Source organism: Amphiura filiformis, chromosome 7 (assembly GCF_039555335.1).
Source record: "Amphiura filiformis chromosome 7, Afil_fr2py, whole genome shotgun sequence".
NCBI lineage: Eukaryota > Metazoa > Echinodermata > Ophiuroidea > Amphilepidida > Amphiuridae > Amphiura > Amphiura filiformis.
In genome coordinates, this window is record NC_092634.1 from 43,652,047 (window position 1) to 43,669,938 (window position 17,892).

General features: G+C 37.1%; 1 protein-coding gene across 1 annotated transcript; it reads left to right on the top strand.

Annotated features, from left to right (window-relative positions):
* The first annotated feature begins 692 nt into the window (after positions 1-692).
* On the top strand, positions 693-9,726 carry LOC140157877 (ATP-dependent translocase ABCB1-like). The gene is given in 3 exon segments (XM_072181127.1): positions 693-1,596; positions 6,316-9,101; positions 9,104-9,726. Coding segments are annotated over 3 exon segments (3,852 nt in total). The 5' UTR covers positions 693-700; the 3' UTR covers positions 9,274-9,726.
* Positions 9,727-17,892: the final 8,166 nt, after the last annotated feature.

Consider the following 17,892-nt stretch of genomic DNA (forward strand, 5'->3'; position numbering starts at 1 on the left):
TAAATACTGTCCAAACGTTCATACCCCAGCCCTTAAACGCGTGTTTCTTAATCTTTGATGTAGCCAAACCTCATCCACGGACAGAGTGAAAAATGGGTACATTAAGAGGGCATATCTTCAGACATTGTGAACCGATTGAAATATTTTTTTTAGTTTATTAAAGCTAACAATTTAAGGTTTCTTTACATAGCAAAATACATTTGATCAACTTACCAGAAACAGGATAACTAAAGGGTGCAACGAGGGTTGTATTTTTATTAGGACACCCTGTATTTGCCAAATTAAACATGTCACAATAAATGGAAGATCATTCACTAAATATTCTGAATATTTATTTATAATGCTGAACAAATTCAAAACGGCGCGTAACCTTAAGATCCCAGTGAAAGGAAATTCAAAGGTCATAGCACATGATCCCTTCCCTTATGTTGTTGGCCTTGATTTCAATGTCATTGTACTTTTGGATATAAAGTTAACATAATATTTTTTGCTTGTGTAGCCTTATACATGCATATCCTAATGTAGGCTAAACATAAAATAGTCACGCGATGTTTGAAATGACGCAGTTTAGCTTCTCTTTTCATATTCACTTGATGTAAATCTCGACTTTTGGATGCACAGTTCTGAGGGCCATAATAAATACAACACTTAATATTTTTCTGGCGCGATAGGTGTAGTGATCAACTCCAAACCAGCAAAAATGGAACTAGAGGCTACAACTTATCAAACAACATATACACCTCTGGATCATTCAGAATCCAATGGTGACTCGACAAAAGATATAACAATATCAGAAAATGTTGGTGATTATCATGTTATGCAGTCCGATGCTAACACTGGTCCAAAGGATGTTATATCGGAAGATGGTGACAAAAGTGATAAAATTGAATCAGTTGGATTTTTTCAACTATTTCGCTTCAGTACTGGACTCGATGTTTTTTTGATAATTCTAGCAACATTAGGATCGATTGGCCGCGGTGCAGCTTTACCGATTGTCATGCTATACTTAGGGAAAATACCAGATTCATTTATTGCACTTGGATCCATAATAAATACGACCACTGCCGACACTGATCTCAATTATCCAGAAGAAGAAATTAATAAATCTTCTATCACCTATGTTTACATTGGACTCTGTGTAGTAGTTGTTTCTTTCCTACAAGTTGGATTCTGGACTTTAACCGCTGAACGTCAGATTCACAACATCAGACTAAGATTCTTCCAATCGATCCTCCATCAAGATATTGCATGGTTTGACACTCAGAACTCAGGCGATCTTGCCAATCGTTTGTCAGATGACATAGCTCAAATTCAAAAGGTAATTGGAGAAAAACTAGCAACTATATTACAATACATGACATCCTGTATTGGTGGATTGATCTTGGGGTTTGCGAAAAGCTGGCAATTGGCCTTAGTGATTACCTCATTCGTAGGTATCATTGTTCTTCCCGCTATCACCATCACTGCAAGATGTACTCGTAGACTTACGCAACATGAATTAGGAGGTTACGGAAAGGCGGGGAGTGTTGCAGAGGAGGTTTTATCAGCTATACGTACTGTGGTGGCTTTTGGTGGGGAAAAGAAGGAAAGTAAACGGTAAGGATTATGTTTCGTCTTCTTCCTTTCTTAGTCCGAAATTCGGCTGGACTATTGTGTTCAGCAGTTTCTTTACCTTGCATCGACTAGGTTTTCTTTTGCTACCGGTCGATTTTTCTGGCAACAAATATGCACATTTTTCTGCTCTAGCTCAAGGGCTTTGCAATTATTATGAGCCCTCCCTCTCGACCTGATAAACAATTTTCCCCCTCCCCCTTTGCACATGCCAAATTTTTGGGATCCCAATTTGCAAACTTTAAAAATTTGCATATTTAAGCGTTTCCGTACTGTTTTCTTAAGCCGTTTTATGTAAAAGGCGCCCCATGGCAACATTTTCTTTGATATCAAATAATGCTCTTACTACTCTCTATTCCAGAAAAATACAGAACTAATTTTTTGAATAAACATATTATTATCCTGTTTTGCCAAATGAAACATAGCTAAATCCTAATCCTTTAGTTAGTCCTAACTAGCAATAAAAGTCAAATTTTAATATTTTGCCAATTTTTGTCAATAAGGGCCAAAAACATGCGTTTTTAGGGTGTTTTTTGTATGCTGTTACAATCAAGCCAAAAGAATTGTACTATGACTAATTTTAGTTTATGCATTCTAAATTTAGGAAAAGACTTGTTTCATTCTTATAACCAACCATTTGATAAGTAACAAAAAAGTTAAAATTAGAGCAAAGTTTCGGCATATACACACGATTTTCAATGCTTATTAGACTTGTTTTGAAGTCTGTGATTTTTGTGACTCGATTGTCAGAAAACGTGCTGAAAATGCATGTTTTGGCTCTTCTTTCAAGAAATTAATAAAATAGTGAACTTTTTTTTTATCTCCAATTAGGACTAAATAAATGATTCGGATTGAGTTATGTTTCATTTGGCAGAACTTGATAACATTTTGTTAATCCCAAAAATTTAGTGCTGTATTTTTCTGGAATGGGGAGTACATGACAGCTACATGCATTTGTGAAATACCGTATAGCTGTTAGGAACCCAAATATAACTGAAAACATATTAGGGACTGTGCAATAATTATGAGTTCTGGTTGGTGGATAAAATGGGGGGGGGGGGCATTTTTGGTAAGCCGAAGATGGGGGAGGGGCAAGCAATTTTGGCAAGCTGAGGGTTTTTGGCACACATTCATGTGGCGCTTTTTAATAAAACGCTCTAAGAAGACTTAAATTATGCAAATTTCCGATTGCTGCGCTTGCAACATCTAGATCTAAAGCATTTAAGGTTTGCTAATTAATTGGGATCCCAAGAAATTTTGAGGTAAGATATGGCATGGTGCACTGACTGAAAAGCTACTGAAGTAGCTACATCAAAGAACAAATACCTTTATTTTCAGAGAGAGGACCACAGTAATACAGCACATATTCCAAACTGTCACTCACAAACAGTAAATCACTTGAATCACCTCAACCACTTCAACAACAACATGATATCAGCTGCTCCAAAGAAGCATCACATGTTACACATGTTAAAGCATTACAAAAACAAAAATACACTTTCCTCAAAGCAGCTATCCCAGCTGAGACAGTGCCCACACATTTAACCCTTTACAGGTTTTAACACACTATTCCCGCAGAGGAACAGCCTTGAGTAAACAATGGCAAAACAATTTTCCATGACATAAACTTGGATTTCACACTTTAACTCCTCAATAGAGAATTTACCCAGATGAGCAATGGTTTTGGGGTTGTGGTGAGCAGCGGTGGTTTCGGATTAGAATGTATAGGTGCGCCATGGCTACAGAGCTATTAGGTTCGCCATGGCTACAGAGCTATGCGCTCTGTAGCCATGGCGACTATGTTCAAGGGTATTAGGTTTGGCAGACAACAGTGGCCGATCATTTAAAGTAGATGACCCTATTGGTTTAGGATATGGATTGTCTTCAAACTTACATACAATATCAAATATCGTCCCCTTTATGCATCTATGTGAGAAAACGAGAATATTTTCATCGTAAATGTGAATAATTAGCACAATCAGCAAGCCAATCATTGCGTGAATTGCATTATGGTCCAGCATCCAGAAACATGCAGCATCGTTGCCGTATTCCGGTCGCCATACCACTACGCCCATCATTCTTGAGAATATATCTTATTCTTTTTATCTTAATTCGACCCTGTAATATTTCTTTTTGATTTTGTAAATTAAAAAAACTGAGTTTTCATTCTTGTAGTTTATTAATTTATTTATTAATTAATTAATTAATTAATTTTGTAGTGGGGGCCATTTTTTCTTATATTGTTTTCATGTTCCTCGTATCATGCTTGAGAAGATAAGATCTTTTTGAGTATTTATTTCGCCCCTTATGTCATTCTTTATTTTTGTTTTCAGCGTTTCATTATTACAGCGCCCCCTATAATATGTTGGACGTAATTTATTTCCCGAGCCGGGCCGAGGTATGTTTTTAGCTGTTATTGGCCCCGTTACAGAAAAAAAAGTGCACAAAATATATTTCCTAATGTAATGTATACATTTTCACATAAAAACAAATAATTTAGGAGTTAAAATGGACGTGAAAAAAAAAAAAACGAAATAACCACACCAGGAATCGAACCCGGGCCTCCCGCGAGGCAGGCGAGAATTCTACCACTGAACCACGAAAAGATTTGAACAAATACGGGAACTTTAGAAATGATATATTCAAGTCAAATAATTGCAGTCTCTTCAGTAGCGTTTGGTTCCGCTCTTTCCAGCCACGATATATACAAAGTCACACGTAGCATTATACAAATTATAATGAGACGATTTACAGGGGTGAAACCCCTGATTCCCAAAACGCCGTCTGATGGCGAAACACCGACCCTTTTCCCACGTGTTTATTACAGGTATACGTAGCTCCTATATATCTGAGTGGGTCCCACAGGGGCAAATAATAATATTTTAAACAATGGTGTGACGTCACGGCTTCTTAATTTTTTTAAAAATTGGCCCTCAAACTCATAATAACAGTCCAATACAAGAATGAACTGCAGAAATTCATACTTTAATCATCTATCTTCCTGTATAGCCGGTTATTTGGGATAATTACCGTCCCGTTATCTCATGATCTTGCTGATGATTTGATGACAAAATCAGCGGGCCAACAATAAGTATCAAGGAAAAAATATGACAGGGCTCACCGATTTGGAGACTTGCTGGCTAGCGCCTATTGGAGGTTGCCGGCCGGTGGAATAGCGTCTAGCAAAATCAAATCCGTAAATACAAAATTCGTTTGGTTCTATAGACCAAGTGATATAATTCTTTCCTCATGATAATAACCTTTTATTTTAATCTGTTAACGGCAGATCTATGCTATCTCAAACCGACTGGCGGCCAGGGTTTACTTTAACACGCACAAATCATGCGCATATTACGCACATTACGACCCTTCAAACCAAAAATCCAAATACCAACGTCGAACGCGTACAAAATTTTTAAAACGCACACGTTCAAATATTGCATGAGAATATAGACACTCCCGATATTGTAGTGGCTTTCTATTATTTTTTCACATAAAAGTAAGATAGATGAGTTGCAGCGTAAGCCGGCAGACATATACTACGACTCGCTACGCATTTACATATACATTTTAAATGTCATAATAAAAAATCATAATATGATATATGACCCGAACTTTGCTTTTCGTTAAGGATATGATATTCGTTGGAAAGCCTTTGACCTTTGGCCTTTGAGGTGGTACATGTGTAGGGCTCGCACTCTCATAGTAATGGCATTCAGTGAGAGCAAAATAAACATCTCAAAAAAGTAGCTAACCCCCCTTATATAGTGGCAATTATTCAAACACGGGCTATTGTATTACAAAAATGCGGTGGAAGCAGATTTTTTTCTGCGCATTTTGACACCTCATTTGATACGATATCCCAGAAAAAAACACCGATCAATTGAATGTAGTGGGTCCAGATTTGAAAGTTGCACTTACAACAATATAAAAACACTCAGATATCATCACACAGATTTCCTTCCATTATACTGATACAATCGCCCGTTTTTAAATAATGGCCATTATCTAAGGGGGGTTAGTTACTTAACTTGTTTTGAGATGTTTATAAAAAATATGGGCCATTGGGTGAGCGCATGATTTTTAGCATTCTTTGAGAACAAAATGTACATTATGGGTGAGGGACCGACCGTTTGGATCTAATTTAGGGGGGGGGGGCATTGCTTGAGAATATGATTTTTTAAAAAAAATTCGATCTTTGGGTGAGAGCCAAAAGAAGCCCTTACTTCTAAATGGCTTCAAATTGCTTTGTTATTTCAAAAGAAATAAACAAATCAGTGATGGACGACTCGTTTCTATTCAAATGGAAATAATAAGGGCAGTGGCGTAACGTGGTCATCATATGGGTGGGGGCACTGACCATGATGGGGGCACCGTGTCTGATTGTAGGGGCACAAGCCGTTTATTTGGCAAATTTTTGTGAAAAATCTTATAAATCTGGCTAAATACGTGACCTCGCTTCGATACAGAAGAGTAGTTTTGAATAGATCGACGTACGTCCGATACCTACGTTAGAAAATCTCTCTTATAATGTTTTTTTTTTGTATCTTATTGATTTTATCAATAATCAATATAGTTTTTTTGACAATATGTTGCTAACAATCAATGCATAAATGTTCATGGTACTTTTATTTTGCATACTTTTGCCCTGAAACTTGGTCTTCAGTTTCAAAAATCGTTTCGTCTTTCTTTTTCTCTTATCAGGTACTACAACCATCTCCATCACGCCAAAAGACAAGGCATCAAGAAAGACACGATTCAGGGACTTTTCAATGGCATCATCTACTTTGCCCTCTACGGTTGCTACTCTTTGGCATTTTGGTATGGCTCAAGACTATCTGGTGATGTAAGTGCAGGTGATATCTTTATAGTCTTCGTCGCCGTGTTGTTTGGTTTCGTCTCTCTTGGCAACGTCGCACCAAACTTCGCTGAAATCGCCACTGCAAGAGGAGCTGCAGCAGTTGTCTGGAAGATCATCGATAGGAAGTCTGAAATTGATAGCAGCTCCGATGAAGGACATATACCCGAAACAATGAAAGGTCAAATCCATTTTGAGAAAGTACTCTTTGCATATCCGAGGAGGAAAGGTATCAAAGTACTTGATAGTTTAAGCTTACAGGTTAATGTTGGTGAGACATTGGCACTTGTAGGGGCAAGTGGCAATGGTAAAAGCACAACAGTGAAACTGGTTCAAAGATTGTATGATATCGAAAATGGAAAGATTGAAATTGACGACAATGACATAAGGGAATTGAATGTCAATTGGCTGCGCAGCCATATTGGTGTCGTAAATCAAGAGCCGATATTATTTGCTACTTCAATTCAAGAAAACATCCGGTATGGACGGAAAGATGCCTCAAACGATGACATTGTCAAAGCTGCAATTGAAGCCAATGCCCATGACTTCATCTCAGCTCTACCAGATGGTTATGACACACTTGTAGGAGACCGTGGGCTTAAGTTATCAGGTGGACAAAAACAAAGGGTAGCGATTGCCAGAGCATTACTCAGAGATCCTGAAATCCTCCTGTTAGATGAGGCAACGTCGGCATTGGATACTGAGAGCGAGTCATTGGTGCAAACAGCACTTGATAAAGCAAAGATCGGACGTACTACCATTGTAATTGCGCACAGATTATCTACTATCAAAAATGCAGATGTGATATGTGTTATTGATAAAGGTAAAATCGTTGAGAAGGGTAAGCATGAAGATCTAATGAAGATCTCTGATGGTATTTACAGACAGTTAGCGACAGGAAAGTTGAAAAGACAAAAGGGAAGATCATCGCTCAATGAAGAGCCAATACTGGAATCTTTGAATGAATCTGATGTTAAAGTCGTTGATAAAGAAGATAAAGCAGAAATGGCAGCTAAGCTGAAGAGACAAGATGAAATTGACGTGCAGAAGTATTTCAGTGTCAGCAAAATAATGAAGATGAACTCTCCTGAATCATTGTACATCGTAATTGGAACCATTGCATCAGCCGTTGCCGGTGCAGTGTCACCAGTATATGCTTATCTTTTCAGCAGAATCATTGCAACATTTGCAATTCAAGACAGGGATGAACGTAACGAACAAGTTGCGTTTCTATGCGGTATGTTTATTGTGTTAGCAACAGCTGCGCTTATCTCCAATGTAATTCAGACTGCAGCTTTTGGTAAATCTGGCGAAGAATTGACTTTACGGTTGAGGCATTTGAGCTTTAAGGCAATGCTAAGACAAAATATTGCATGGTTTGATGACGACCAAAACAGCGTTGGTATCCTAACTACGAGGCTGTCAACAGAAGCATCAGAAGTTAAAGGTATCACTGGAGTCAGGATTGGTTTTATTTTCCAAGCGTTCTGCAATATAGGAGTAGCCATTATTATATCTCTGTACTTTGGATGGCAGTTGACTCTTTTGCTCTTAGGGTTTCTTCCTTTGATAGCAATGGCGGGTGGTATCAATGGGAAAATCTTGGCAGGAAGCAATGTGGCCAGAAAAGATGAACAGGAAAAAGCTGGTAAATTAGTCCTGGAATCAATAGAAAACATTCGCACAGTTGTATCACTGACAAGAGAAAAAGCTACATATAATAACTTCATATCGATACTAAAGGATCCATACATGAGAAGTCAAAGGAACTCCATCATTACTGGGGTGATATTTTCCTTCACTCAGGTTGTCACATATTTGGCATATGCATCTGTATTTCGTTTAGGTGGTTATTTAGTAGCGAACGGACTTACGGAATTCGAGAATATTTTCTTGGTTTTGGGGGCAATTATTTTCGGCGGCATTGCGCTAAGACAAATTATTGCTGGCATACCTGATTATGGAAAGGCGAAAATTTCCGCATATCATATTTTCAAACTACTAGATAGGGTACCACCAATCGACAGTTACAGTACAGAAGGTTCCAAACCGGATTCACTTAAATCAATAGTTCACTTGAAAGACGTGTATTTCAAATATCCAACACGCCCAAACGTCCAGGTTCTTCGAGGACTATCGGTTTCTGTAACGCCAGGAGAAACCTTGGCATTGGTGGGAAGTAGCGGGTGTGGAAAGAGCACAATGGTCAATCTAACGGAACGATTATATGATCCACACCAAGGGAATGTGTACCTGGATCAGTTTGATATTAAGGATCTGAATATTCAGTGGTTAAGGTCTCAAATTGGATTGGTGTCTCAAGAACCAGTTTTGTTTGACGGGACAATCGCGTATAATATAGCGTACGGTGATAATGCCCGCGATGTGCCGCTTACTGAAATCATCGAGTGCGCCAAGAATGCTAACATCCACAGCTTTATCGAGAAACTACCACTTGGGTATGACACAAACGTAGGAGAAAGAGGTACGCAGCTTTCAGCTGGGCAGAAACAAAGAATTGCGATCGCACGAGCCTTGGTTCGAAACCCAAAACTACTTCTTCTAGATGAAGCTACATCCGCCTTAGATTCGGAAAACGAAAAGGTTGTACAAGATGCGCTTGATGAAGCTAAAAAGGCCGCACGTGTATTACTATTGCCCATCGCTTGTCTACTATCCATGATGCTGACAAAATTGTTGTCATTCAGCAAGGAGTAGTAACTGAACTTGGTACACACGACGAATTGATGGAACGCAGAGGGCAGTATTATAGTTTGTATACTGCTCAAGACCTAAAAACTTAAACAATGTCCTTTTTAAGTAGACAAACTACACTGCCTTTACATTTTGATAAACGTTTTGATAACATTTAAATGTCGAGTTATCATGTAATATAAAGGTTATAAACATTTGCAAACATTTTATATGAAAAAAAAACAGTTAAAAAACGTTTTCAAAAACATTATTGCAAATGTTTTTGGTAAACATTTGTGCAAATTATTTTATCAACACTTAATAACATTATGCTAGAATGTTTTGTATTGAGTAAAAATGTTTTCTGCAAGTCCTTTGCTGTTGTGTAAAGGTTTATGGAATGATGTGGGTCGTAGTGTTTAGCGAAAGCCCGTAAAGTGTGCTGAGGCTTGTGGATCAACGTCTAAGCGATGTGTATGTGCGTAGCGCACTATCAAACACTGCGCCTTTCTTTTCTTTTCGTTTTTCTTCATGTTATAAAATCGTTTTATATCCTTTATGTAACCGACATTTAAACGTTTTCTGTAAAAGGTTTTGAGTTTGCTGTGCGCTCTCGCCGTGATTAATTACTAAATCTTATTTTTGGTTGTTGTCAAAGCAAAAAAGTGACCACATGTTGCTTTCATGTGATCTTGTATTTAAAAGATTTGATTTGATTATATTTCCATTTATATAAATGTGTTTATTTGTGCATATTAATGTTTTTGATAATATTTTTTTATTTCTGTTTTTTTTTTTTTTTTTTTTTGTCGCAAGCATTTAAAAAATTTGTACACGTTGTAGTTACCTACTGGGCAAAGAAATTAGATGTGTATTTCTGCATGACTTTTTAAAGTCATGCAATGATAATATTATGCTGCCGTTTAGTCACACTGCCGATTACAATCAAATTTTACTTAAAGTATTTAAGAATTTTGAGAATAATATTATAAACTTCAAAAAATAACCTTTCTATGCCAGCGCCAAATGTCAATATCAGGAGCCTTCATAAAACATTTGATATTTTAAAAGCTTGTCTCCTTTGCACCAAAATGAAATATGAAGTTTGGTTTAAAACCGGTTTAAAGATAAGCACCACGATTGTATCAAACTGGTTGGTTAATATTCTAGATAACCTCGTAACACAATCGCCATCGTGTGATATACTGTATACAAACAATAATGATATTAGAAATACATAATGGCTGTACTTGATTTTGTGCATGATGTCATTGAAGGTATAGATAAAGACACGGATTTATCGAGAGCCTTGATACTATCGATTTAGTATTTTATTAAGCAAGTTACATCATTATGGCTTTAGAGGAAAGGGGTTTCATAACGAACGCCAAAACAAAGAGGATATGTTTCTTACAATTCAGCAGGGTCCCCGCCGTAAATGATTAGTTGTGGAGTACACCTAGGTTATATTCTAGGACCGTTGTTATTTGTACATGAATAACATTTGTAATACCTTTAATTCATTAACTACGATCCTATTCGCTGACTATACAACTTTTTATTCTCATAAAGATGTTCCTACGTTATGCAACACAGTTAAAACTCAGTTAAAGGAAATTATTGAAAATTGGTTAAAGCAATAATGTGTGATTTGAATAAAGAATAGATTCCTATTTAAATGTTTGTTTTCACATTATCCCCTTTTAATTTGTTAGTTTTTTTATATTTATTTTTCATTTTTATGATGTAACGACAAAAAGAGCTATTCTTATGATGCAAATGTATAGAATGAAATGTATTGAAAAAAAAAATGTATTGAATGAAGAGATGATGGTGGACCGTTGCAACGGTGTGGCACTTGCTAGTGTAACAAACTGAATTTGTTCGTTTGTTAGTGAAACTGCAACAAGGTGATTTTACCAATTTTGTCATCTTCCAAGAGAGAACTACACCAGGAGTGCTAATCTTAAGAAGGGTGAAATTAGACTCCGAAGATGACCGCGCTGGTGATCTACCAATGAACTACCCCTCCAACCGATAGTATATTATAAGACTAGGTTTTTGTGACCAGTCATTGTCCGTAATGACATTGCACATCTCAGTTCCAGCAGTGCTCAGCTGACTCTAGCTCAAGGGTATGCTGGGTAACATAGGGACATTGATTTAGCACGCTGGTTTACGCCACTCATACCAGCTGTTCCTAGCCTGAAAGTAGGATAGAGTGCCCAATCTCTGATGATGATTTAATTAAATCTATCTCTGAGGGAAGCGAGACGGTTGGGGCCCCTAAAACCGGTTTAACCCACCAGAGTCTGGTCCTAAGTCCAGAGACCTCAGAGAATTGATTGATGCCTACCCAAGACAAGGAGATATGCAGTTCAAGAAATACTTCCCAAGACACCTTCAAAGAGGCATTATAATGGAGTGCTCATCTGTATAAGCATGATAAGGGTGAAATAAGGCTCCGAAGGTGACTGCGCTGGTGCTATACCAATGAATTACTTCTCTGTCCACTTGAAACATCGTTAAATAGAGCAGTTTTTACTGAATGACCTCACTACTGTTAGAATTAGATCGAGTGGGATTTGTGTATTTTTTGAAAAGTCTCTCTATTCCAAAATTATAAAATTGTAATAGCTCGTTTGCAAGAGGCAAGCTTAAAACAAATCCATATTGATATAGCTGTGCTATATACTATATTCATCAAATGGTAAGATGTGCAGGGCCGGATTTACCATTGGGCCCGGGCCCGGGCCCAAGGCACCCTAATTGCCATGCGTATGTTATTATTTAGCCCGAAAACACCATGTTTTGGATCAAAATATGGAAAAATTACAAAATGTTGGGCGCTACGAGCGCACTGACCCTTTTACCTTCATTTGGGCTAAAATAATCTGAATTGAATTTTTGTTGGCGCCCTTCGCACGCAAATGTTCTAAAATAATTGTAACAAAATATACTTGTCTCCCTCTAAATTTTAATGCATCCGCCACCAATGTCGATCTTAGGCCCTTATTTGTAAACAAAAACTTGGTCACTTGAGTGCACATGCATTCCTCACGATGAGTTTGTAATGCATCCGCCATCACTGTCGATCTTAGCCCCCCTATTTATAAACAATGAGTTGGGACCTCCAAATTTTGGCCTGGCCCAGGGCCCTCGAAAAAGTAAATCCAGCCCTGAAGATGTGGATATAATTATGATACAGTCTATCAGATAAATGATACATTCTAAACACAAAATATCTCTTTCGGGGAATAGTTGAATTGACATAAAAGAGAAATAGAGTATCTTAACTCAATTTGAGTGCACACCAATAATTAACATTAACGGTGTGGTACATGATTGGCAGCCTCACCTCTGTGGATTCTAGAAGCACAATGGTGTATCGCAGAGGCCCATAGAACATTGTAACACGACTACTGACTACTGGTGTGATAATCCAACAAGCTACCATGTTTTTGTTTATATTGATTAAACAAACAACAATTGAGGACTAAAATTTCACTAGAGTTGTGAGAAAAATTATGGGCTTTCACATGGTACCAGAATTTGCATTTTGCTAGGGGTAAATTAGGCCCCTGGACCGGGACCCTGGAGTAATAACTAAGTGATTATAAGTGAGTGGCATACAAGCTGATTCAAAAAGAAGTAAACTCATGTTTGAGGGACTGTAACTATATATCTATAACTAATCCGCTGTAAATAAAAATATAATTGGAAAGAGCAAATTCTAAATGTCTAAATATATATTTTCCGAAGCATAATGTAACACATGACTGAATAATTATTATTATTGAATCTTACCAAGCTGGTAAAACTAACTTTTCCCAGATTATCATAATTTCGGGCAATATATTTATTTGTATGAATTTATGTCAAACAGCGCAATATTATTGTTGTGAACTACTTTGCAGTGATGTTTGCACGAGAACTGTATCGCACATCGCACATGCATAGTCAATCAGCAAAGTGCCGCTACAAAATGCGAGTTTTTGTTCAAATAGGTGTAACCCGGATTTGCTATGAGCAAACATATTTTTTATACGAACAATCAAAATCTGCTCCTTTTCATGATATTTTTATTTACAGCCAATTCATTAATACAGCCCCTCAAACACTATGAGTTTACTTCTTTTTTAATCAGCCTGTATTATGTCCCAAACATTCTAACGATCATGACAAAAACTAATGTAAGTGTATTCAAAGGTAACCTTTTGCTTCCTTGCAATGAATTATCAATTAATCACATTAGTCCTGTTTGACCAATTACGCATTTGTCATAATAAATGGCAGGTTTGTCATTCACAAAATACTCTGCAATTGTAATACTGAACTTTTAGCACTTCAAATTAATTTTCCATAATAACAAATTAATGATTGTCAACTTAAATAAATTAATATTTTTCAAAATAATATATAGCTGCGTTTCAAGGAAAAACAGGTCGCAAACCACTACAAGCCAAAATAGACTCATTTCCAAATGCGTATTTCAATAACATTATATTTAAATGTTTATTTAAAATAATGTGCCCTGAGAGTTGAGCATAGTTGGGATCCTAGCGAAAGGACTTTCAAAGGTCACAGCACATAACCCCATTGTTGTCGGCTTGATTTTAATGTCATTGTTATTAATTTGTTAGTTCAGATATGATACCTGATGAGTGACATTATTACAAACACAACTATCCTGACTAAAATAAATTTAAGCAAGTTAAGCATGTTAAGTGTATTCAAATAAAAGCCTTCGTTGACTTGTAATATCTCCTTCAGCTCCAGCCTCTTTTTGTCAGCGAATTTCCATTAACTTCAAGCTCATGCATGGAAAATATTAATTAATCAAAAACTTTATTTGACAAATTCAACATACGTCATACTAAATGGAAGATTCGTCATTCGCGAATATTCTGCAATGCTGAAAACGAACAATTTTTAGTATTTTAATGTTCAGCATTAGTTCTGCATTACAGTCTTTACTAATAATATCTGACTTATTAGCTCAGTTGGTAGAGCATCAGACCGGTGATCCGAAGGTCCCAGGTTCAAATCCTGGATGGTCAGTGAAATTTTTTCACTGGCTGTCATTTATGTATGTGTTGTCTTGTGTTAAAAACCTTTCTAATATTATACTTGTTATGACAAATTAAATGAATTAAAACAATTTCAAAATAATGAAAAAAGGTCGTAGAATACTGTGAGCCAAATTAGGCTCATTTCCAAAAGGCTTAGTTCAATAACCTTTATTTAACATATTTAAAATAACGTGCCCTGATAATTGAACATGGTTGAGATCGATCCTCAAGTTCACGGCACATTATTATGTTGTTGGCCTTGAATTGTTATTGTCACTGTGCGTTCAGACTTTCGGATATAAAGAATAGCCCTATGCATCCCAGGGTATTATTATATATTAGTCACGTCATGTTTGGTAGGCCTAACTCACCTGATGTAAATCTAGACTTTTTTTTAGATGCACACACTTCTGTTGGGCATGGAATTTGGTATTACATGGTAAATACGATATCAAATACTTTTCTGACGCGTTTGTGTATAAATGATATAAGTATCAAGACAATCCAAAACCTGCAAAAATGGAAGTAGAGGCTACTATTTATCAAACAACATGTACTGCTGTGGATCACTCACAAGCCAATGATGGCTCAACAAAAGATCGTGTTGATATCAAAATATCAGAACAAATTGGTGATAACCATGCTATGCAGTCCGACGCTAACAATAGTCCAAAGGATGTTATATCGCAAGAAAGTGACAAAAGTGATCAAATAAAACCGGTTGGATTTTTCCAACTGTTTCGCTTCTGTACTAGACTCGATGTTTTGCTTATAATTATAGCAACATTAGGATCGATCACCCACGGTGCAGCTATTCCAATTGTCGTGATATACTTTGGGAAAATAACGGATTCATTTATTGCACTTGGATCCATAATAAATATGACCACGGCCGCCACTGACCTCAATTTTCCAGACGAAGAAATTATTGAATTTTCTATCACATTTGTTTACATTGGACTCTGTGTAGTAGTTGTCGCTTTCCTACAAGTTGGATTCTGGACTTTAACCGCTGAACGTCAGGTTAACAACATCCGACTACAATTCTTCCATTCGATCCTTCACCAAGATATTGCATGGTTTGACACTCAGAACTCAGGCGATCTTGCCAATCGTTTTTCAAATGATATCGCTCAAATTCGAAAGGGGATTGGAGAAACACTAGCGACTATATTACAACACACCACAAAATGTATTTGTGGGTTGATTTTGGGATTTGTGATAAATTGGGAATTGACCTTGGTAATTCTTTCATTCGTAGGTCTGATTATTTTTCCCGCTACCATCATCACTGCAAGATGTACTCGTAGACTTACGCAACATGAACTGGGAGGTTACGGAAAGGCGGGAAGCATTGCACAGGAGGTTTTATCAGCTATACGAACCGTAGTGGCTTTTGGTGGGGAAGAGAAGGAAAGTAAACGGTAAAGATTAGGTTTCGTCTTTTTTTCTTTCTTTTTTTTTTTTCTTTCTTCTTCTTCTTCTTCTTTTTCTTCCTCTTCTTCTTCTTCATCTTCTTCTTCTTCTTCTTCTTCTTCTTCAAAAATTTGGCAATTCTCAAGAGCAACATTAAATTATGATCTTTATTTTTTTCATTGGACCTTTCCATTTTGAATTATATGCAAATTAGGTAATTGGCATAAAATGGCCGCGTCTTGAACAACGCGTATCAACATAGATATTCGTGTTTGCTAAAGCACAGCTGTGCCATCTAGTTGTGTTTGTTTTATCTAGTCTCCTTCTTCTCCTCCTTCTCCACCTCGCCATTCATTTTCTCTCCTCTAGCTCAAGAACTGCAAAACCCATAGGGTTCATACTTGATACTAGGCCCTTACATGTGCCCTTTGGTCGTCTCCACCCCAGATCTCAAAGGTCTTGAGCTACAAGAATGTGTAAAATAAACAGCTCTAGCTTAGAAACCACAACGCTCTCGAGGCCCATACATGGTACAATGATAGCCCGTGACCCCTGAATATTTTCTGTTTTAGCCTCGACCCCAGATTTCAAAATTCACAGATTACAGGGAGAAACATGTGCAAAATTTAAAACAGCTCTAGCACAGAAACCACAGCATGCACCATCGGAACCCATACCTGATACAATGATGGCCCATAGATACATCCTGTGGTAGCCCCGACCCTAGGGGTTAAAAGTCATGGGCTAGACGGACCAATATGTTTGCAATTTTAAACAGATTCAGCTCACGAACTATGGCGCCTTTAGAGTTTATACTAGGTACAATGATCGCTCATGGCCCCTTAATATGATATACGGTAGCCGTGACCCCAGAGTTCTAAGTTCATATGATATTAATAGCAAACTATGTACAAGCTATTAAACAAGGTAGTCCAAAATCACTATTTAGGTAGCTGCCTAATTTTTGGTAATGATATAGACAGTCTGCCAAAATCATGCCCTTCACCTTCAATACACTGAAAATGGGTTAAAGGGTATTATGATGGGATAAGGGCTGTCAGTGTGGGTTAATGGGAGTCAGAGTGAGTAAATAGGTGTTGGCGCTTAACGGGTGTCAGTGTGTGTACAGTGTGTCATGTAGGCCAGCATGCATTTTTAACATACCAGAGTTTTGGAATTGAATCAAATACTGGAACTTAATTTGATTCAATTCCAAAGCTGTCTTTAAAACTAATGGATGACTAAGAGCATTCACTCATTTACCCCTTACCCATTGTGGTCCTTAACAAAGACTAAATACGAAAGATTGTAGATGACAGGAAACGCAGTCTTCTTCTCTAATGACCACCTTCCTTTATTTGTTACAATCAAGATTCTGGAACCTCTAAAACTGATTATTTTCAGTGTACAATATTTGCTTTTTCAATATGTTTCTTTTGTGCAATAAGTTTAACCATGGAACAATTGAGAGATAAATAAACAGTAAGAAAGTAAAAATGTGAAAACAAAGGTGTAAATGTGGGCCACTTCCGTTGTGCAATATTCTGATGATGGTTAGCCACTCTTGACACCCCTGTCATCTTGCGCTCAGAAGTTAAATTGCTTTTTAGATACCGAGTTGAAACTTAGCAGACAATTAAAAAAACGATTAATAAATAATATCTGACAAAAAAACATCATTGTTTAATATGTGGTACCATAAAAAAAAATGGGTTTAATTTTCTACCTGTGACCTTATAATGGGACACCTTGTAAAATAAACAAATGTCTTTCTGGCAGAACGGCTCGTAGCATTTTGGTATAGCCTCTGAACCAGGGATCACAGATATTGTGGGTTCGAACCCTGGTAGAATTTTAATTCTATAATTTTTTTAAAATTTTGTTAAGTAAGGGGAAATTATAATCCAATCTGGTATAATTATGCACATGTACATGCGATCCAAATGTTAACTACAGAAAACAATATTGCTGACCGTCTGGTGTGACATAATACAAATCTATATCTGGTCAATATAAATTTGTACCCTCTAAGCCGACATATGAGTGGTTACATGTGCTGCAAAGTGTGTTGTCGTTTGGTTGGATTTGGGCTAAGACATAGCTAAGTCTTGGTCGTTCTGTCTACTGGTTTTCATTTCATAAGCATAAACTGCTGGTTTAATAACGTTGGCCTTATTGTGAGTAACTCAGTTACAATAATAGTTTCATCTTTCTTTTTCTTTTATCAGGTACTACAATCAT